This window comes from Oncorhynchus kisutch, linkage group LG4 (assembly GCF_002021735.2).
Source record: "Oncorhynchus kisutch isolate 150728-3 linkage group LG4, Okis_V2, whole genome shotgun sequence".
Taxonomy (NCBI): Eukaryota; Metazoa; Chordata; class Actinopteri; order Salmoniformes; family Salmonidae; genus Oncorhynchus; species Oncorhynchus kisutch.
Window position 1 is genome coordinate 77595547 of NC_034177.2, and position 22692 is coordinate 77618238.

A 22692-nucleotide genomic window follows, 5' to 3' on the forward strand; every position below is an offset into this window, starting at 1 on the left:
AATAAAACGTTAACAAAAATAGATACAATTTTGCTACCACAGAAAGGAAAATATCTGTCTAATTATGGGGGGCGAAAATCACCCTGATTAGTCATATCCCAGTTCACCCATTTGCTTATGGTCTTGCCGAGCAACTTTTTAAAATCAGAGCATATTCTTTTTTGGAATGGCAAGCCAGACAATTAAATGGGCCTATTTATATAATCAATATAAATTCGGAGGGCAGAAATTAGTACAGATTAAAGCATTAGAACTCACTAAAGGCTTCAGTCATCCAAAAGTTATAATTAAATCCGAACTGGTTCTCTCAGATTAGTAAGAACGTCTTACCATGTTCAAGAAAGGCCCCTTTCCCTTTCCCCAAAATATCAGTCATTTTTAAAACAGGCCATAGAAAGTCAGTGTAATCCACCAGACTAAAAGACAGAAAAAAATCAGTTAAACTCAAATGAACTAATTAATAAAAAAATTAATATTTGGAGATAAAAAATTAAAAACTCTATAATCTTTGTAATTGACATCATAAATAGAACTGGTGGAGTTGTCACATGCAGCTAACAAAAATATATGTAAACTTCTGCGCCGTTCAAAATTACAACCAACTAATTACAGCATTACCGCAAAAATTGAAGAGCCAAGTGGAAGGGGGAGAAAGTATGGAACTTGTCATTCTGCCCTGCATTAAAGACCAACATTGGTTAAAGAAAATTGTGATGAATAAAGAAGTACACCAGTTTCATTGAAGGACTCAAAACTTGACAGCTGTGACAGATTGAAAAATAGTTGGGCAGAGACTTTCAATGTAATGATTCCATGGCACATGGTTTATGAACTGATACACAAAACGCTTGATACAAAACTTTGTTTTTTAATATAAAATATATATTTTAAATGATTGCAGCCAATAGAATGTTAGATATATGGTAGATACAACCATCCTGTTTTTTACTGCGAAGAGACAGAATCATTCAATCATTTGTTTTGGTACTGTCCATAAGTAGCTTGTTTTTGGTCACAGGTTCAGGAATGGTTGAAGAATTGCCACATTTACCTGGAATTAACTCTGCAAATAGCACTGCTCTGGGATTTAAAAAGTCATACTCAATCGATCAATAATATAACTAACCAAAAAATGTTTTCATTTATAATCTGTAGAAACTTTGAGAATAGAAAGGGTTCATAAATCTTGTGAAACACCACAGCACAGTTGAAAAATATATGGCAAATAGAAAACCGGATGCTGTTCAGAGATCGATGGGATAAAAGTTTAATATATATTATATATTTACAAAACATAAGGGGGATTGTAAATTATGCAGACAATTACATTGATGGAAGCCACAATCTGCAATATTAAAGCTGATCTACCTCCTAAAAAATTATAATACCAAAATATGTCAATTTAAAATAATTTCAATCATGAGAACATTTCGCCAAGAACACCGGTAAGTTTGCAGGATATGCAGTGGCCGTGCACTGACAGACCAGTAGGAGTGGGCCGTGGTGGAAATGTAGAGGACCAGGAATGACATACGGCTGTCCGAAAAATAAAGCAGGCCATTGAGGAGAAAGATGACCCCCCCCCCCCCCTTTGCCGATGTGGCATCAATCAGCCTACAAACAATTGCCCGCCTTTTGAAGAGGCACCAGGTATCTATGAAACACATTTACCTGGTGCCTTTGAGAAACAACGACCACGTGAAACAACTGCGGGCCGAGTGTTCAGGTACAGCACTATATACTGTATTACTGTTACTATTTGATTAAAAAATGCTACTTCACAATATCATTTGGAACTATAATGTAAAAATATCTAACCAAATTATATTTTTAGGATGGTGCTTTATGTTGCTGTGAACCATCACAAGTATATCTTTGTTGATGAAGCGGGCTTCAACTTGGCATCGTGGGCGGAACCTCATAAGCCAATAGGGGGCCGTCGAAGTGCAAGGACAACGTGGGGGAAACATCTCCATGTGCGCAGCTATCTCTGAAGACGGTGTGGTAGGATGTAGGCCATTACTTGGATCCTACAACACTGCACACCTCATTGTGTTTCTCAATGAAATTGAGCAGGCTTGTTAAGGTGAAGGGGTCACCTATATCATTGCGGGGGACAATGTTAGGTTTCACCATGCAGACGTGGTTCAGTCATGGTATGGGCCCATCCCTGATTTGTGACCCTATATCTGCCCCCATACTCTCCTTTCCTCAACCCTATTGAGGATTTGAAGGTGTACGAACGCCATCCCCATAAGCGTGCCACCCTCCTTCTGGCCATGGATGAGGCATGTGACGACATCAATGCAGACCAATGTCAAGCTTGGATTCGCCATGCCAAAAGGTTGTCCCGCGGTGCATGATGAACAATGAGGACATTCACCGTGGCTTGATGCAAATGAATACGTACTTAACATGGTTAAATTTTTCATTTTATTAGATTAGACAGTAAACCTATATTGCAATTATATCTGAAAAATAAGTTGGTTTTTTTCATGAATGATTAGACATTGGATAGAGATGGAAATAATAGATTCTGTACATTTTGTTAGGTAATGTAAGTGTATTGCCTAATGTGAAAACTAATCTACTGTAATTTACAGTACTGTAGCATATTACCGTGAGCACTTCTAAGGGTGATTTGAAACACGTATCTTGCATTGTTTGCTATTGGATTAACTGGTCAAAAAAAATATTAAATTGAAAATAATTGTGTTGTGTTTTGGGTATTAAACCAATGTTCTCAATACATTTAACAATAAACGTATATTTTTAAGCAATGGTTGTGTGGTGAGAGATGTTTACAATCCAAATGAATGCACAATGACAGGTTTTGAATGAAAGACGGGCCACATTACCAGTTTGGAGTTTTGTACTAAGAGTTGTGAAAATGTACCACATACTTGTGAAATAGTACCAGAGTGATAAAAATAAACTGTATTATAAACTGGGTGGTTCGAGCCCTGAATGCTGATTGGCTGAAAGCGGTGGTATACGCGATCGTATTCCACGGGAATCACAATTTTCTTTTTTTTATTGTTCTAATTACATTTGTAACCAGTTTATAGTAGCAATAAGGCACCTCGGGGGTTTGTGGCCAATAGCCAAGAACAGCCCTTAGCCATGGTATATTGGCCATATATAGCACACACCTTATTGCTTAAATAGCCCACGTGGTTGTCATGACTTGATCGCTCTGCATTAAGGACTAAATTATCCAAAGGAAAGAGCTGTTCTTATCAGACTGGAGGGAAGTGTGGTGTATAAGCATCAACAATAACACCACAAATCTCAAGGGAGGGGACATGTGCAACGAAATTGGCAAAGAGAAGATATACATCATTAAGTCACCGACCTTCTCGATCTTGTCCAGCCACTCCTTGTTGGACTGCAGCTCGGCCATGAATGCCTGGTGTTTGAGCCATTTGCTGTGGAGGTTTCTGGCTTCGTCGTACGACATGTCCTGAGCTGTGAGCATCTTCTCATTGATCCACAGGGAGAGCTGCACACACCAAAGAGCCAATTAGTGAGACACACACCCAGAGAGAGTAGGTGAGGGGTATGTTATATGGGTGTGATAGGGGCAGCTTACCTCTTGGCAGTCCTGGAGGAACTTCTGCAGGTCTCTGTTATCCTTCAGCTTACAGAGAAGCTCACTGGCCATCATGCGGTTCTTCTTATGTCTTCACACACATCACACACACACACGTTAAAACATATCTTTAGCAGAGAGAGGTAAGAGTTCAGAAACAGCCGTTTAAAAAAATGTATAGGTAATGATGGCTACCACTCAGTTCTCCACATACACAAAAATCAAATTGTATAGAGCTTTTAACAAAGTATTCAATACCTCTCATCGATAGAGTCCACTTTCTCCTGGATGCGGTCAGCGTTGACATTTCCGTCGCTGACCAGCCTGCGTCCGGTGTCCACCACAGCTTTGATCTTCTCCTCGTTGGCGTCCATGGTAGTCATGAAGTCCTCCTGCTTCTTAATGGCTCCCTCCGCCCCCTCCAGAGTCCTGGGCATCTCTGTATGGGCCAGCACATACTCCTGAGAGAGAGGAGGGAGGCAGGGAAAGAGGGAATGAGGAAGGAGGCGGACAGTAGCGGTGTGAGTGTGCCATTCGACTCTTCATCAAGAACATGCAGGTGACTCCCATGTACTGTCGCCTACCGTAGCACAGTAACAGCGGATATGGTGTTTCTCTCAAATCTTTCCAGAGGACTGAGCCAACAGAGGTGTGTGTGTGCAAGCATCTGATTGGCTGGGATGTGAGCGGTAGTGCTGAACAGCACAGTCGTCTGCCTCTCTTAGCATCACTCTAATAATGAGGGGTTCAGCCCGTCGGCTAGACCACAAAGGAATGCGCACACACACACACACACTGATAATTGTGCACACACACGCATACGTTCTTTAACAATGTGTGTAGGCCATTATTGAACTCTAATGTTAACATTAACAGTATGATGCAGTCCTTGCAGTATAGAGAGCTTGCTTTGTACACTGTGCCATCACATTTATTCAAAACGTTCAGGTTATTTTGCTCACTGACATTTGTCTGAAACAAAAATGGGCAGAAGTATAGTGCTTTCCCTGACAAAAAAAATCTTGATCGACCGAGAGTCTTCTGTTCTTTCGCCAATCGATTGGTTAAAATGTTAAAACGTGTATTTTTTCCATATAGACATGTCCTGTGTGTTTCAATCAAATCAACTATGTACTGAGCTTGTCTGATGAAACAAACCGTTTGATTAAATCATTAAGACGAATGACTACAGGGAGTCTGACTGCAATTGATTTGATTGTGCCAGGCTCAGACTTGCTGCGCTGTGTAATTTCTTTTTAAAGCGAGTGACATGTGGTTGCAGGAGGCTTTATTAAACAAACACTGGTAACAAGCAGGACCTGTCTCATTTCTGTAGATATACAGTATATGGATGATTTATAAAGCCAGGCACATTTTTATCTCCTCACTTTTCTTAGTTAATTAAGGCAAGGGCTGTTCTCATCTCCTAACTCCACTTCTGCCTCATTGTTCTCAACACCAATACACCGGGTATCTTTGCTATTATGCAAATAGCAACAGTTTGGAATAGGCACCAATTCAACATCGCACAGCGACTGCTATCCAATGAGGGAGAAAGCGCATAAAAATGTGATTATTTTTATTAGTGTTGCACCATTGTTCTTATATAATATAACCATATACAATTTCAGTAGCACATCTTAGAATGATAGACTGTGCCATCCCCACGGCCTCTCAATAGATTAGCACACTCAGACAGGCGCAAATCAGACCATTGTCTGGTACACCATTAATTATTTAAAAAATGTTTGCTACTGCTCGACTAAAATAAATCTCAGTCAAGCAACAGCCTATCTGTTGCTTGATCGACTAAATGGTGTCAGCCATATAGAAGTGTGCAATGTGATGTTACCTGGTTGTTGAGGAAGGCCTCAGCCTGCTTGGTGTCCCTGAGGAACAGCTGGTGGGCATGGGACTGGGACAGTAGGTTCTGACGGTTCTCCCACATCTTGTGCAGCTCGTTCCAGCCCGTGTCGAGGGCCTGCAGCCTCTGCCTCAGGAACATGTACTGGGCGTCCGTCTGGCCCTGGGTCACCATCTCGCCCATGTCCCTCATCTTCTGGTAGTCCTCCTCGTAGTTGCGGATCTCATTCTTGATGCCCTCGTGCTGCGCCAGAAGCTTCTCGGCCTCAGTCAGTGTGTTGGGCATGTCCTCTGAGGCGATGGCCGTCTGGGTCTTTGACAGCCATGATTGGAAGTCATCCAGCTCCCGGAAGAACTGCTGCAGCTTGCTGGCTTCGCCAAGAGACTCCTCGCGATTCTTCAAGGTGCCCTTCATCTCATCCCACACCCCTGTGATCTCCCCCAGACGACCCATGATGCCCTGGGCCTGGTCAGGGTGCTCAGTCGCCAGGCACTCCCCCTCCTTCCCCAGTTCTCCCAGCTTGTCCTCGATGGCAGCCAGGTCACGCTCCATGCCGGTGAGTTTGCGCTGTAGGGCCATGACCCCGGCAAGATCGTTGCCCAGCTCCTGGGTGGACTCGATAACCTTGGTCTTCTCACGGATCCACGACTTGGTTTCATTGCACTCCAGGTGGTAGTTCTGCACGCCCAGAGCTGAGTTGAGGGAGTCTTTCTTCAGGTCAACTAGGTCACGGAACTGGCTCCATCTAGAGTGACGTAGAAACACACAGTCAGGGGAGAATACATTTCCACTAGAGGTTTTTAACTGAGGTTAAATGTAATTGGTGTTAAGATTGATGTAGGATGTTACTCGACCTGGTGTTGAGTTTGTCCTGTTGGGCTTTGATCTCCTTCTCACTGGGGTGACCGTTGTGGATGAGTTGCCTAGCAATCTGGTTCACCACGGCAACGCGGGATGCTTGGTTGTTCATCTCTGGCTCCAGACTCTCAAACCTGCGGGGGAAGAGGGTGAGGAGGATGTAGAGAGGGGGAGGTAGAGAGAGGGGGAGGAAGAAGGAGGGGGAGGTAGAGCAAGGGGGAGGAGGAAGAGAGGGTTGGAGGTGGTAGAGAGAGGATAGAGGGGGAAGAGGTAGAGAGATGGACAAAGAATGGGAGAGGAGGAGAGAGGGAGAAGGGGTAGAGGGGTGAAGAATAGGGGGAGGAGGAGAAATGAGTGTACTGTACATAAGCAGATGGAAACAATGTGATTTTAATGTTAATTCTGTTAACATGCTTTGTTCCCAGCTAAACTGTAATGCCATGTTCTAGCTGTCAGTATATGAAGCAAAGCCAATGAAACAGGAGTCTGGGAATGGTTCCATGCGGTAGACAGTGAGTAAACAGTGTGGAGGGGGAGACATCATTTCAGACCAGAGACACACGGAGTAAACAAGCCATTGAACTACTGTCCAAAACACTAAGCTAACTGAGGACACAGCCTGTTTCATCTCAGTGTGGGAAGACTTTAGAATGATTTGGCTTTAAAACATTGTAGGCTCTGTTGCTAGGGAAGTGAATTACAGGATTCTAGTTTCCACACCTTGCACTAGCGGCCCACTCTAGCTGGCATAAAAAGCATTTGTTTCACACATCCCTTTCAATGTTCCAATGTGCTACATTCCAATGTCCAGCCAAACCACCGGGAGCACATACATTCAATTCTAGCTCTGACAGACAAAGATATTGCAAACATGGGAAATATTCTGAATTTTCTTGGCACAGAGGTTTCACTGTGAGAGTTCTATGTCTCAAGTCTGCCTCAAGAGAAAGGGTTGTCTTGAGATGACAACAGATCTCCAAATTGATCAACTGACATAATGCATCTGAACTCAATAAGCATGGTTATGCTGGATGTCTTTACCTGTGCTGAACCACTTCCAGATCTTCCAGTTTCTCTGGTATCTCCATACTGTTGAGCCACTGCTCCTTCTCGTCGATCCACACCTCACAGGCGGCCGCCTCGTTGAACATCTTATAGAGGGCCAGGGCATCCTGCAAGGCCTGTTTCCTCAGTCGGGTCAGCTCAGCCACCTCCTTGTAGCGCTCCTCAATGCCTGCCAGGCGCCCCTGCACCTCCTCTGAGCCAGTTTGCTCCTTGGGTAGGGTTTTGGACTGCTCGTGCAGGGCGTCGATGACTGGTCGGTAGCTGGTGATCTCCTCGGCCACGTCCTTGTGCTTCTTGACCAGGGCCTGGGTGGAGAACTCGTCGTGGCCAACGTCAGCACTGGACACGATGCGGAGAACATCCAGCATCCAGGCGTCAATGTCATCGGCGTCAGCCTGGAACTGGTGCAGGTTGCAGGCCTCCTCCAGCCGGGCCTTCCTGACTGCAGACAGCCCCTCCAGGGCCGCCCACTGCGCCTGGATGTCTTGGATGCGTTTGCGGATCTTGTCGGCGCCGAAGTGGTCGGCGGCCACCAGCTCCTCTCCCTGTTTGATGGTCTGCTGCAAGTGGCCAGCTCGACCGCTCATCTCGTCCTCGAAGGCACGATGCTGGCTCAGCAGGCGCACGGCCCCCGTCAGGTCCTTGCCACAGTCCTCCGAGGACAGGATCTGTTCCTTCTCCCGGATCCAGCCCTCCTCCTCGGCCATCTCCCAGAAGAACTTCCAGAGGCGGCGGGACTCCTCCAGGCGGGCGCAGCGATCGGCGGCCAGCTGGCTCAGCTCTGCGTAGCAGAACTCCATGTGGGCCATGCGGTCTCGGATCACCTGGGGGTCACAGGGCTTGTAGCCTAAAAGGGGGGACAGGAACACGTCACACTCAAAACACCTCTATCATTTAAACTGAAAATACAAGCTTATATAACTGACAAAGAACAAGGACTTATTCTTCTGACAGGTGGCAGCATTGTCTTGGATTCTACAGGGTGTAGACAGCATCCCACAGGGATGCTAGTCCATGTTGACTCCAATGCGTCCCATAGTTGTGTCAAGTTGGCTGGATGTCCTTTGGGTGGTGGACCATTCTTGATACACACAGGAAACTTGAGTGTGGAAAACCCAGCAGCGTTGCGGTCCTTGGCACACTCAAACCGTTGCGCCTGGCACCTACTACCGTACCTTGTTCAAAGGCACTTAAATCAAACCCTTAAATATTTTGTCTTGCCCATTCACCCTCTGAATGGCACAAATACATTCCATGTCTCAATTGTCTCAAGGCTTAAAGATCCTTCTTTCACCTGTCTCCTCACCTTCATTTACACTGATTGAAGTGGATTTAACAAGTGACAATAAGGGATCATAACATTCACCTGGTCAGTCTCATGGAAAGAGAAGGTGTTCATAATGTTTTGTACACTCAGTGTATAGCTATACCCTTAAAGATACAATTCATCTATAATCTCTCCTGCTTTTACGCTCCAGAGAGCAAAAATAGAGAGCAAAAATAAATCACCTACCACACAAAACTGACTAATCCCAGCACGTGACTCACCCTCTGCGTCGATGGCGAACTTCTGAGCGCTGTTGTTGACGGCTTTGACGCGGTTGGCTTGGATGGCGATATCAGCCTCCACCAGAGCATGCTTCTGCAGCAGGTCCTCAACTCCCAGCAGGTGTTTCCCATAGTCCTGGGAAAGCAGCAGCATCTGAAGATACAGGGCACAGCAACAGGGTCAGGAAGATCACAGGTCACTGGGGTCAATAGTGGGCAATGTAACTAAGCCAAAGATAGTTGCTCGTACATCAAAATGTGACTGTTCTTACCGCACCATCCAACCACATTGTCCCCAATCTATCCCTCAATCATCACCACCACCATCTTCCTCACCTTCATCTCGTCCATCCAGTCCATGATGTGGAGCATCTCTTGAAAGACCCTTTGCAGGCCCAGGTTCATCTCCAGCCGGATGCGCCGGGCCTTCAGCAGCTCCAGCAGGTACTCCCACAGACGCAGCACATTGTCCTTCCTCGCAGTCACGCGCTTGATGTCGTGGTAGTTCTCCGCCTCCAGCTCCTTGGCCACAGAGAGCACAGCCTGCACACGCTCCTCGTAGGCGCCGATGTCCGTCTCAATGGCCTCGTGCTTTTTGGTGGCAGCCTCCACTGCCTGCAGGTCGAAACCAAAGTTGTCCTAACGGAGGGAGGGAGGGAGAGAGGGAAAGAAAGGAGTGAGGCGAGTTATGGGGTTGTATCCAACTGTATAGAACTACCAGGGAGATATTACATAGGTCTGTATAGAACTAGTGTACCAGGGAGATATTAAATGGGTCTGTAGTGTCATGACGTTGCCCTCTTTAGGTACAAAAGAGCCTCCCACTTGCCTCCAACTAGGCTGCTGTGTTCAGAGAGAGGTCGTAAATTCCTGAGAAGACCGTGCCTCATGGCCACACAGTATAAGAGACGGAGTGAATTTTCATAGAGAACAAAGGAATTTCTTCCACCTCAAAGAACTTGAGGTCCGAACAAATTTCATGTTCCGGAGAAGGTATAAAAGATCGGTGAAGAATCCATCTATGAACCGGTCCATTTGTTACAACTTGGGGAAGCTCATGGGAGACGGTGTGGCCACATTACCATAATGCTGTTTATATAATAGCCTCAGATATGAGGTTTACATCTAATTGTTGTATAATATGAATGAGTGAGTATGATACTGTTTGTAAAATTGTGTAATGTGATTTTGGACTGTTTAATTAAGAAAACTTCAATTCCCTTTTGAGTTGAACTAAATCAGAGGACCGCCCCTGAGCCCAGTTAGGGTCAGGCATCCTGGGACAGCCCCTTTTCTGCAATTCCGAATAAAACCCAACTTTGAGAAATTCTCAGACCATGTTTCTCTCAATCACGGGAGACCATTGCGGAATCTTTTAACCATACCACGTGGTTAAACTCTTAGACTATCGATACTGACAGAATAAGAACAAGTCTTTGATATTAATTAATTGTCTGCAGCTAGGAATTCAGTACCATTGAATGCGAAGAACAACCGCCAAAACATCCATTCTACAACATGAATGAATATCAGTGAACTATCCACTATAACCACAACAGAGATATAACCACGACAGAGACGGACAATTCCACAAAAGAAACAAACTTTTCAACAGCGATCAAGACGACAAACTGAGCATAAATATATATATTGATTGCAATTGTTTCCCGAATGAGTGAGCATTCATGTGTAAAGGATTAGCATTTCAATTTGTATAATTATCAACTCTGTAGTGACTTCTCAGCTGACCCCCACTCCGTTTTGTTCACCGAGCCGCAATGCCGGTTTAGCCCACTAGGGCACATTCCCTTATTTTTTGTAACCATATTGACTGTTACTTAATAATAAATAAATGATAAGACAATTTATGTATGGATGAATCATAATGAAGACTGGGTTCGTGCAGATAACCAACAATTTACGACATTTGGAATGAGTAACGTGAGGTAAAATAAATAATTAATTAATCAGAAGACGATTGATCAGATATGAAAATATCTGAAAGGTTATATTGGGAAATTATAACTTTGTAATCTGAATATTTTCCTTGGTGTCCCGACTTCCTAGTTAATTACAGTTACATGATTAATCAGTTTAATCACGTAATACTATTTACAGAGAATCTTTGATAAAAACTGAAAGTCTTCATTTAATGATAGTAAAGACGCGACAGTAGAGAACTACCGTACCAGGGAGATATTAAATGGCTCTGTATAGAACTACCAGGGAGATATTAAATGGGTGAACATCATGAGGATGAGACAGGGGAGTAAATTACTTCATTGTCCATGACCAGAGCGGATGATGGCTATGAACCAAAACAGTTCAGGTAAATAATGTACAGTAGGAGTAGTGTCATTGTTAGTGTGTACCCCCAGTGTGTGTATCAATGAGTGTGTGTTACCTGCGAGACGAGGCGTTGGTTTTCACTCAGCCAGGTCTCTCTCATGGCGGCCTTGCGGTCGAAGCGGCGGGCCAGCTGCTCCAGTTTCTCCTGACGAATCAGCTCCGTCCTCAGCGCCAGCTCCCTCTCATGCTCAGACTTCTCCAGCCTCTCCCAGGCCTGACAGGAGAGACACACACGTTCAAGTAACAGTCATACAGGTTCACCATACAGAACTCTATGGACCTAATACATCTACTGTACTCAGGGCTCCCCCCCCCCCCCCCCATTAGGCGGCCGCCTATGGCGGCACTTGAAATGGGGCGGTATTTTGACAAGTGGCTGCCTCCCTCTGGCACCCCTGATCGGCTACTACACCGCCCGTGCCACCAGGGAATAGTGTTGCTGCAGTTCCCGCCAACACCCCATTCCCGCTTCTCCCAAAGTTCACTCCCACTATCCTTGGTAGCTATGGTGATGTAAACTAAACCCACCTAGCAACTGTACAATCCCCAAAGCAAAGTAAATCTAACTGTCATTAACTATACTAAACTCACAGAAACCACCATGTCTATCCATTAAATCTACTTGAACCCTCTGTCGATCAGCTCACCGCCCTTAAACTGTCTGTCAATCACTGTAATCAATTCTAACCTAATCGAGGACACAAGGGTTTCTGAGTGTTTGTTTTAGCCAGGTTGTTGAGATAAGCCTGTTCTTTATTAAGGAGCACTAGGTCTCACCTTGTTGATGTCTGAGATGAGTTTGCCGTCCCGTGGCATGTAGACCTTCTGATTGTTGGCCCTCATCTTACTTTGAATGGTGAAGAGGAGAACCTCCAGGTTGCCCTTCTCTGTGAACCTGACAGAAACAAAGAGAATAACATAATTGTAATGTTGTGTAAACCTGACAGAAACAAAGAGAATAACATAATTGTAATGTTGTGTAAACCTGACTGGGGAGATTAGCCCAATTCCACTCTAATGGCTGGTGGCGTTTACCTTGACCCATGCAACTCCAGCTATCAACAAAAAGATGAGCATTATTTTCCTGCCAGTAGGCCACAGAAGAATATATATTTTGTCAGCAGTAGGGGTGACATTGTTGCCTCTGTAGAAATGGTGCCAAAGTCAATTTCAACAGGCTGAAACATCTGTCTGAACAAGCTTTGATTTTAGCCACCTCTCAGAATGAAAAACAGGAATTCAGGAAAAAGTTTTGAGGAATGCCAAGGCTAAGAGCAGGTTAGTGAATTTCATCATGAATCTTGTTTCGGAGGCAGCTCTGCAGTGGTCACTAGCTGGCACAGCCACAAAGTCATAAAATCTGATTAAACCTAAAACTAACTGCCAACCCTGATGCTTAATCCTAACCTTAAATGGAAGAGCAAAAAGCTTTTTGTTTTAATGAATTTTTACAATCTGGCCAATTTTAACTTTGCAACTTTCTCATCTAGCAGAAATCACTCAGTGCTGATTCCAAGACAAGATTCAAGACAAACAACCTGCAGGCCAACACGAAGCTTGAATTAAAAATAGTGATACTAGCAAGAGGAGTGTGTGGGTTTGTCTTTTCTTTGAAGTTACTTCTCAGAACCAAGAGGCATTAGTTCACACGGTGACCAGCTATGAATCTGATATTACTTGTCTACACTTGTAAGGGCAACACATAAAATCCCTGATTGTTTGCGTTATGTCCATGGTGAGTCAATTCTGGGAACAGATACTGTAATATTACAGTAAATTCCAAGTCAAGCTGATGGTATGAAGCGTGTGGGAAACTTGGGAGGTAGGTGGAGGACATAGTGGAAGACAATATTTGAACTCTGTGTTTGGGAATGTGCATTTAAGTGTGTGTGTGTGTGTGTGTGTGTCTCACTTGGGGGGCTTTTCCACAGTACGGTAGGTGTTGAAGGCCTGAAGCTGTTGCTGCACCCCCACTAAGGAGTTGGCAAACTTGCGGTTGTTGAGGATGATGATGGTCTGTTCAATCCATTCCAGGAGGTCAGAGGCCAGATTCTCATATTTCTGAATCATGTTATCTGTCTCAATGGCATTGTCCAGCACCTGGGAGATGAAGTAGGTGAATCAGTAGAAGAGTACATGCATTGTATACTGATTACAGCTACTGTGGGAAATATGCTTAGAGTATCTAAGGCAGGCGTTCCCTAACTTCACATTTACAAACAGTACATTTATACACTGTAACTCCAAGTCAATCACACTTCTATGAAATCAAACTGTCCACTTAGGAAACAACACTGATTGACAATACATTTCATATGCTGTTGTGCAAATGGAAGAGACAACAGGTGGAAATTATAGGCAATTAGCAAGACACCCCCAATAAAGGAGTGGTTCTGCAGGTGGTAACCACAGACCACTTCTCAGTTCCTATGCTTCCTGGCTGATGTTTTGGTCACTTTTGAATGCTGGCGGTGCTTTCACTCTAGTGGTAGCATGAGACGGAGTCTACAACCCACACAAGTGGCTCAGGTAGTGCAGCTCATCCAGGATGGAACATCAATGCGAGCTGTGGCAAGAAGGTTTGCTCTGTCAGCGTAGTGTCCAGAGCATGGAGGTGCTACCAGGAGACAGGCCAGTACATCAGGAGACGTGGAGGCCAACAACCCAGCAGCAGGACCGCTACCTCCGCCTTTGTGCAAGGAGGAGCAGGAGGAGCACTGCCAGAGTCCTGCAAAATGACCTCCAGCAGGCCACAAATGTGCATGTGTCTGCTCAAACGGTCAGAAACAGACTCCATGAGGGTGGTATGAGGGCCCGACATCCACAGGTGGGGGTTGTGCTTACAGCCCAACACCGTGCAGGACGTTTGGCATTTGCCAGAGAACACCAAGATTGGCAAATTCGCCACTGGCGCCCTGTGCTCTTCACAGTGCTCACACTGAGCACATGTGACAGTCTGGAGACGCCGTGGAGAACGTTCTGCTGCCCGCAACATCCTCCAGCATGACCAGTTTGGCGGTGGGTCAGTCATGGTGTGGAGTGGCATTTCTTTGGGGGGCCGCACAGCCCTCCATGTGCTCGCCAAAGTTAGCCTGACTGCCATTAGGTACCGAGATGAGATCCTCAGACCCCTTGTGAGACCATATGCTGGGTGCGGTTGGCCCTGGGTTACTCCTAATGCAAGACAATGCTAGACCTCATGTGGCTGGAGTGTGTCAGCAGTTCCTGCAAGAGGAAGGCATTGATGCTATGGACTGGCCCGCCCGTTCCCCAGACCTGAATCCAATTGAGCACATCTGGGACATCATGTCTCGCTCCACCCACCAACGCCACGTTGCACCACAGACTGTCCAGGAGTTGGCGGATGCTTTAGTCCAGGTCTGGGAGCAGATCCCTCAGGAGACCGTCCGCCACCTCATCAGGAGCATGCCCAGGCGTTGTAGGGAGGTCATACAGGCACGTGGAGGCCACACACACTACTGAGCCTCATTTTGACTTGTTTTCTGGATATTACATGGTCACTCCAAATCCAGACCTCCATGGGTTGATAAATTTGATTTCCAGTGATAATGTGTGATTTTGTTGTCAGCACATTCAACTATGTAAAGAAAAAAGTATTTAATAAGAATATTTCATTCATTCAGATCTAGGATGTGTTATTTTAGTGTTCCCTTTATTTTTTTGAGCAGTGTATTTTCCAACGGGGCTATACATTTGGGTGAAGTTTTTTATTTATTTTCTTCTTCGCCCGAGTAGCCTCGTTTCACTGCCAAAAATAAAATGAAACCATCTAGTGTTCAGCGAAATAACAACACAATGTCAAATACAGGTAGCCTAGTCAAATAATTAACATCCAATCACATTTACCGTTACTCTCTCGCAGGAATTCCACTAACTATGTAGCCAAATGTAGCTTGGTTAAAGCAAGGCCCCTGAACTCTCGTGTATTTTCTGCACTATGCAATGATATGGGCAGCAACCATGTAACGCTTTTACAACATACAGAAGTGCGCTGATTATCAAGGGGCAAGGTATTAACACGTTTTTTAAAATTGAGAGACGAGCTTCAAGTTCTTCACTTACCATAACTTTCACTTGTCTGAACGCTTGCATGATGACGAGTTTCTCACATGACTGTCCTATCTGGGTGATGTTTTTTCTCACCTGAATGATCTGAATCTAGGATTACAGGGACTCTCCTCAACTATACTCAATGTGCGGGACAAAATATTAGCTATGATTAAGAAGTTGGAGCTCTTTTCGGTCTGCATTAACAAGAACACAGGTCTTTCCATCATTGTATGATTTGTGTGCAAATGAACTCAAGCTTATGGACAATGTCAAATGTGATATAGCGACACACCCGAGTGAGTTGGGTGCGCAATTACACATGTACTTTCCCAAAACGGATGACACAAAACTGGATTCATAATCAGTTTCATGCCCTGCCTCCAGTCCACTTACCAATATCTGAACAAGAGAGCCTCAATGAAATTGCAACAAACGGTTCTGTGAAACCTGAATTTAAATCAGAAGCTACTGCCAGATTTCTGGATTTGGCTGCGCTCAGTTTCTTGCCTTGGCAAATCACGCTGTTAAGACACTGATGCCCTTTGCAACCACGTACCTATGTGAGAGTGTATTCTCGGCCCTCACTAGCATGAAAGTAAATACTGGCACACTGTTTTGAAAACGGTTTAAGACTGAGTCGCTCTCCAATAAAACACAACATTGCAGAGTTCTGTGCATCCTTTCAAGCACACCCTTCTAACCTGTGGTGAGTTATTCACAAATAAGGTTATATGTAAGATGGCTAAATAAAAGAGTAAACATACTGATTGTTTGTGCCCTGGTCCTTTAAGAGCTCTTTGTCACTTCCCACAAGCCGGGTTCTGACAAACTCACTCATTCTTATGTGTAATAAATGTATTGTATAGTGTGTGTAGCAGGCTTACAATGGTGGCAAAAAACATTTGAGAGTATGCTGACCCTGGTGCTAGCGGGGGTACGCAGCTGGAAGTTGAATGTTTGAAGGGGTACGGGACTAAAACGTTTGGGAACCACTGATCTAAGGGAATGAGTGTACTTGGAGAAGTACGGTATATGAGACTTTGTACTCTTGGTATTCAGATTGGGGACATATGAACTCTGATCCCTCACCTTCCCAATACGTTTTCCCTCCACCTTCAGAGCCTTCATTTTGGAGAAGTAGTGGTAGTAGGTCACAACATAGGTGATGACGGACTTCTCATCCGGGTGGTCCACGCTGATATCTGTACACACACACACACTAAGAGTCAGACAAATACAGCTTTGACTCGTCCATGTTTCCTTCATCTTCAGACATCAGATGGTTTGGCTTCCGTGCTGCCTGGCTGAGAAAAATGGCATTTATTTGATTTAGGAGCCATGTTAAGGAGGGAGGTGGTTGGAGTAGAGGGGGTATTTTCCGTCAGAACAATACACGGGAGCGTTCTCACGCCTCAGTCTTTGTTCCCCTCACTGCAGGCCTCTGAGAAGACATGCTGAGATCCCAAAACCACCTCCTATAAAATATTTTTTTTTAAAGGCACTGTGCAGTCAAAAACATGATTTAGAGGTGTTTGAAAAGACTACCTGAAATGCCTTTTTGTGGGATGTAGTTCAAGTATTTCATTTTATTGTTTTATTAAAAACTAAATCACAGTAAGGTAGTTAATTGTTACCCAGAAAGGATTTGAAATTGAGATAAAAACGCACTGGGCATTTAAGACAGCCATTACGCTGTCATACTGGAAAAGGACGAGCTCTAGCAGTGAATGTGCCTTTCTGTTTGTAAATGTCCCCATAATGGTGCTGTCAGCTACCCTGTGAACTACATTAAAGTAAGACCCAGAAGTAACAGCCTCTCAAACTACTCATGAAGTGGTTTCTGCAAGCGTTATACAGTAGTAACAGTTTTCAAGTTGTCATGTATTCACACAGGCACTGTAAGAGCATAAATTAGGTCAGGCTGAAAATGTGTGAGTATTTATGTACTGTCATAATGGTGTACAACACTGACAGGTGCATGAGAGACAGGGATAGAGCACAGTCTGTTACAGAAGTGTAAGCAGCCTCCTCACTGTATGTTGTTTTCCACCAGGCTATGGTATTCCATGATTATGTACAACAGTTCAGAGTCCTGCACCGATGACTATATTCTAAGTGTGTAATGCAAGTTAAGTTAAGTATGTCTGTGTTTGTGTGTGCATGTATTGCGTGCGTGTGTGTGTGTGTGTGTGTGTGTGTGTGTGTGTGTGTGTGTGTGGATGTGTGTACTCTGTACGAACCCTCTACGTCCAGCAGCTTGTGGATGCCCAGGTGTTGCTCTGCCAGGTTGAAGGCATTCTGCAGATTGTGGTGGGCGTTGGACTTCTTCAGCTTGTCAAAGTCTATCAGATCAGGTCTGTGTTTGTGGAGGATGGCGTTGAAGGCCATGCCATCTCTCCAGCTGGTGCTGAAGTTGTGAATGTTCACGTTGGGATATCTGGAAAACAGATACAAAAACATACACTGAGTGTACAAAACATTAAGAACACTTGCTTGTTCCATGACAGACTGACCAGGTGAATCCAGGTGAAAGCTATGATCCCTTATTGATGTAACTTGTTAAATCCACTTCTATCAGTGTCAATGGAGGGGAGGAGACAGGTTAAAGGAGGATGTTTAAGCCTTTAGATAATTGAGACATGGATAGTGTATGTGTGCCATTGAGTGAATAGGCAAGACAACATTTAATTGCCTTTGAACGGGGTATGGTAGTAGGTGCCAGGCATACCAGTTTATGTCAAGAACTGGGGTTTTCACGCTGTGTATCAAGAATGATCCACCACCCAAAGGACATCCAGCCAACTTGACACAACTCTGGGAAGCATTGGAGTCATCATGGGCTAGAATTCCTGTGGAACACTTTAGACTCCTAGTAGAGTCCATGCCCCAATGAATTAAGGCTGTTCAGAGGGCAAAAGGGGGTGCAACTCAAGATTAGGAAGGTGAAAGTTGTGTTTTGGCCTGTCTTACTAAAATAAAATCTCTGTCAAGATAAATCTTAGGTGGCAATTTGTTGCGACTTTTGAAGAATATATAATATTTACATCAAATCTCCAGCCTCTGATTCCCTCTTCAGTGAAACAGATGCCTTTCTTTACTAAACATTTGTTTAACTATGGTGATTTTTCTATTTGAAGCTGGGCTATAGCAGTGTTGGCTTTGTTGATGAGTGAATTGATTTATCAAATCATGTAGCCCAGGGCTGTTCATGCTGCTGTTCTAAACAGTCTGACATTTAGGCTGTGACTGATGTCTGATGTGACACCCTCGCTGGGATTTCATCGGTTCGGATGTCCACCCTGTGTTCCTCTACAGATCCCCTTTAGTCAAATAATTTGTGTTAAACACAGCATTGATTGTGAAATATCATTGATGCGAGGCGTTTCTCTCAAGGCCATGTGATTCCTGAGACCCATTTACAGGGCCGTCAGAGAGCATTCATACGCCTCGACTTATGCTACATGTTGTTGTGTTACAGCCTGAAATCAAAATGGATCACATCCACCTCAGTGTAGATGGAGAGGACACCGGTGAAAAAATGATTTAAGCCTCGAGACAATTGAGACATGGAATGTCTGTGTGCCATTCAAAGGGTGAGATTTAAGTGCCTTTGAACGGGGTACGGTAGTAGGTGCCAGGCGCACCGGTTTGAGTGTGCCAAGAAGTGCAACGCTGCTGGGTTTTCCACACTCAACAGTTTCCTGTGTGCATCAAGAATGGTCCACCACCCAAACAACATCGAGCCAACTTGACACAACTATGGGAAGCATTGGAGTCAACATGAGGCATTATCCCTGTGGAACACTTTCGACACCTTGTAGTCCATGCCCTGACGAATTGAGGCTGTTCTGAGGGCAAAAGGTGGTGAAACTCTATATTAGGAAAGTGTTCCAAATGTTTTGTACACTGGGCTAGGCAAGAATGTTCCTATATACTGTATGTTTTCACATATACTCTTGATGTTGTTGATTGTGATCTAAACTATCTGTTGACCATAATGTGTTCTGCTGACTGTGTGCTATAGTAGAGTATGCCTCAAGCTGTGGTGATGCTGTAGTGGTGCTGCTGCTGGTGTTGTGGTCACTCACCCTGCAGTCTTCATCTGGCACCACAGCAGCAGGGCATCTTTAGCAGACTTCTTCTCCTTGTTGTCCTCAGTCTCCACTCTGATGTCCTGGATCTGAGAAGCACATACCCCAGAATAACAAAATGGTCAAACAACGCCCAGCCATCATCAGGACACAGCGACTGAGACAACCACTATACACAGCGACTGAGACAACCACTATACACAGCGACTGAGACAACCACTATACACAGAGACTGATATAACATCTATATGCACTTAGGCTGGCACACACACAAATAACAAATACGTGCACACACTGGAATGCACCCACCTGCATGGAGTGACAGGCACATAAACACCACCTCAGCACTTTCGATATACAAATAAACAAACAACCAACTTCCTGTCTTAGTTTGAGTGACATTGACCCACATCTGTGGATTTAAGTGGGATTTTTTTAAATGACAATTTATAAAAATGTAATCCTTTACCAACTGTGCTCTCTCACTTTATAATCAGCACATGCACGATACGTGAGTGAGTCATCAGCTGACCTGGAAGCGGAGGATGATGGTCCAGATTAGGCCGAGGGTGAGGCGGTGGTTGCCGTCGACAATGTCGTGGGAGCCCATATTCTCCAGATGGACCCTCTGCTCCTTGAGGAACTGCAGGGCCTTGTCCACGTTCTCCAGGCAGTGGATACGCATGCGCCCCTTAGTGGGCTTGGGCTGCGGAGGGGAAATAAAGAGGGACAGAGGTGGTACTATCAGTCTAATTACATTAGTGTCACTCATACTCTTCATACCTCTGACGTTCTACTGCCAACAATCTAAATGGTTTAGTTTTGTATATTTTGACTTGAGGCAGGACTCCCTGGGTTGATGACCTACTTAGCAGACTTCTTTAATCCTTGAGGTAGGCAGATTTAAGAATGTCTATACAAGAAAAGTGATGTGCATTATATGAGGACATATCTATGGGACTTCAGTGTGTGTGTATATATGTATTTTTGTGTGTTACACTAAGTAATCCTAAAATGACCAAGAGGAAATGAGATCTCCGATACGTCTGGAAGGACAGACCTGTGATGCCATATGTAGAGACAGGTCATCTAGAGCTTCCTCAGGGTTAGAACCAATTTTCCAGGGGTCATGACCCAGGAAGTACTCAGGGCCTGGCCTTGTTGAGACAGCTGGAGAACACCAGTGGGTATCTCCTCTGTCTAACACAAATAACACCAGATCAGAGAGATACCCATCTGGCATTTTAATGTAGTGTTCTGTGGAGTGAACTAACACAGCATTCCTATGCTTCCTGAAACAGTTGAGAAATGGAGGCTGGCTTGAGTTGGGATCATTTTGCTGGACTCTATTGTAGGCCCCTCCACCAGTCTTTCCATATCAAAGATCTCATTGATAATGTCTCCCTCTGCTTCCCTTTCACTCAATCATAGCAAGCCCGCTTTTGAAATTCTTCCATTTGTCGTTTTTTGCCTCATTTCCTCGTAGCGGTGAAAAGAAGCTCAAATCTCAGAGCGAAGGGCTCATATTTTGAAGGGACCACAGTAGACTGCATTCACTGTGAGTGAGTTGAAACTGTGGTCAGATCTTTCTCACAGCAAAGACCCGTCAATGCCCTCAATGGAGGGCATGATCTTGGCACGATCTACTGAACGTCGTAGGGGCAGTAGTCTGGCTTAATCGCATTTTGATTCCAGAGAGCTGCCTTTCAAAAGCCACTGGTGGTGAAGGGAGGTGTGAGGGGAGAGTGAGCTGAAATGGGACATAGTTAATAAAACCCATCAGTGCCAACTTTGCTAAATCTTTTTGTTGCAATTCTGCAGTGATAATTGCTTCTCTCCCCTCCTTCAGCACAGTTGCTAAGCTGGAACATTTCATTGGCTCAGAGTGAAGTTTGCCCTCTGACGTCATGTGCTGCTGCCACCACCACAGTGCTGATGTTTTGGTTTTGCCTTAATCCAACTCCAGTCTGTGCATAAGGTCTCCTAACCTAGCTTGGCCTCTAGCATTCAATTGTAAGCAGTCTGTATGTGTAACTGCATGCTAGCGCACATGCTTGGTGCATTGAATGTATATAATTAGGTCTGCATCAGTGTGTTTGTGGTTCATGTAGGTTATACATGTCAGTTTGTGTCACATTTTGTATTTATTATGGAGCCCCATTAGTTCCTGCCAAGGCAGTAGCTACTCTTCCTGAGTTAAACACATTACGGCTCATCACAACAAGAAAGATACAATAAGATAGTACATCATTGCAGCACAACGTTTCTAATACCACCAAATCAGATAAATGGCTCAATGTAGTACTGTGCGCCGTCCACAGTCTAGCACACAGACTATGGAAGCAACCTCTGGTGGCATGTCTTACGGGGTGTGCATGGGTGCATGGGTGTCCGAGCTGTGTGTTAGTAGTTTGAACAGACAGCTTGGTGCTTTTAACATGTCAATACCTCTCACAAGGATAAGTAGTGATGCAGGCAATCTCTACTTTGAGCCAGGAAAGATTGATATGCATGTCATTGATGTTTGCTCTCTGTGTACATTTAAGGGCCAGCAGTGCTGCTCTGTTCTGAGCCAACTGTAATGTCCCTCTGTGGCACTTGACCAGATGACTGAGCAGCAGTCCAGGTGCGACAACACTAGGGCCTGTCGGACATGTTTTGTTGATAATGTCAAAAAAGCGGAGCAGCGCTTTATGGACAATTACCAATACAAACTAGGAAAAAAATCTGTACAAAATTGTCCTCATTAAATAAATAACAGACAGATGTTAACTGAACGATCCACCCAGGCAGCTGTTGCTTGAGCATTTCTATTGTACTAGGCAAGATGAATTTATCACATTTTCAAATGTTGCTCAAGCAACAGAGGTTTCCATGAGACCACATGATCCCTGTAACCCAATCTGTGACCCAGTCTGAAACTCTATCAGTGTAAACTCTCTACTTCTCTGCTCTGTCCTCAACTGAACTGCTCACAACTAGGGATGCAAAGGCAGGATATGTTACTCAAAGTTTACCAGTACACTACTAGATTTTTGGTATCTTTCAAGGGTTTTGTCATTTGTCACAATACCCTTTCGGGTACTTCAAATTGTTATAGGAGTCTAATTATCTCAGGCCCTCTGTGTGGACTGATGTCTAAAATATCAAATAATTTAAATAAACAATGACAAAGCTGATCCCAAATATAAACTATTAACTAAGTGAATACCGTCATTTTTTAATATGAGGATTTCAGCATGAAATATTTACAC

General features: G+C 44.5%; 1 protein-coding gene across 2 annotated transcripts in view; it reads right to left on the reverse strand.

The window, feature by feature from the left end:
- Positions 1-22692, reverse strand: part of LOC109890026 (spectrin beta chain, non-erythrocytic 1-like) — a 129451-nt gene that overhangs the window by 33778 nt on the left and 72981 nt on the right. For both annotated transcript variants that reach the window (XM_020481984.2, XM_020481985.2), the window contains 15 exons: positions 19971-20144; positions 19436-19527; positions 17588-17784; positions 16437-16549; positions 13189-13376; positions 12054-12171; positions 11332-11490; positions 9264-9566; positions 8928-9081; positions 7356-8226; positions 6311-6448; positions 5445-6201; positions 3851-4053; positions 3593-3683; positions 3356-3502 (listed from right to left, as the gene is read on the reverse strand). In XM_020481984.2, coding sequence (XP_020337573.1) covers positions 3356-3502; positions 3593-3683; positions 3851-4053; positions 5445-6201; positions 6311-6448; positions 7356-8226; positions 8928-9081; positions 9264-9566; positions 11332-11490; positions 12054-12171; positions 13189-13376; positions 16437-16549; positions 17588-17784; positions 19436-19527; positions 19971-20144 — 3705 coding nt within the window. The remainder of the gene's footprint in view (positions 1-3355; positions 3503-3592; positions 3684-3850; positions 4054-5444; positions 6202-6310; positions 6449-7355; positions 8227-8927; positions 9082-9263; positions 9567-11331; positions 11491-12053; positions 12172-13188; positions 13377-16436; positions 16550-17587; positions 17785-19435; positions 19528-19970; positions 20145-22692) is intronic.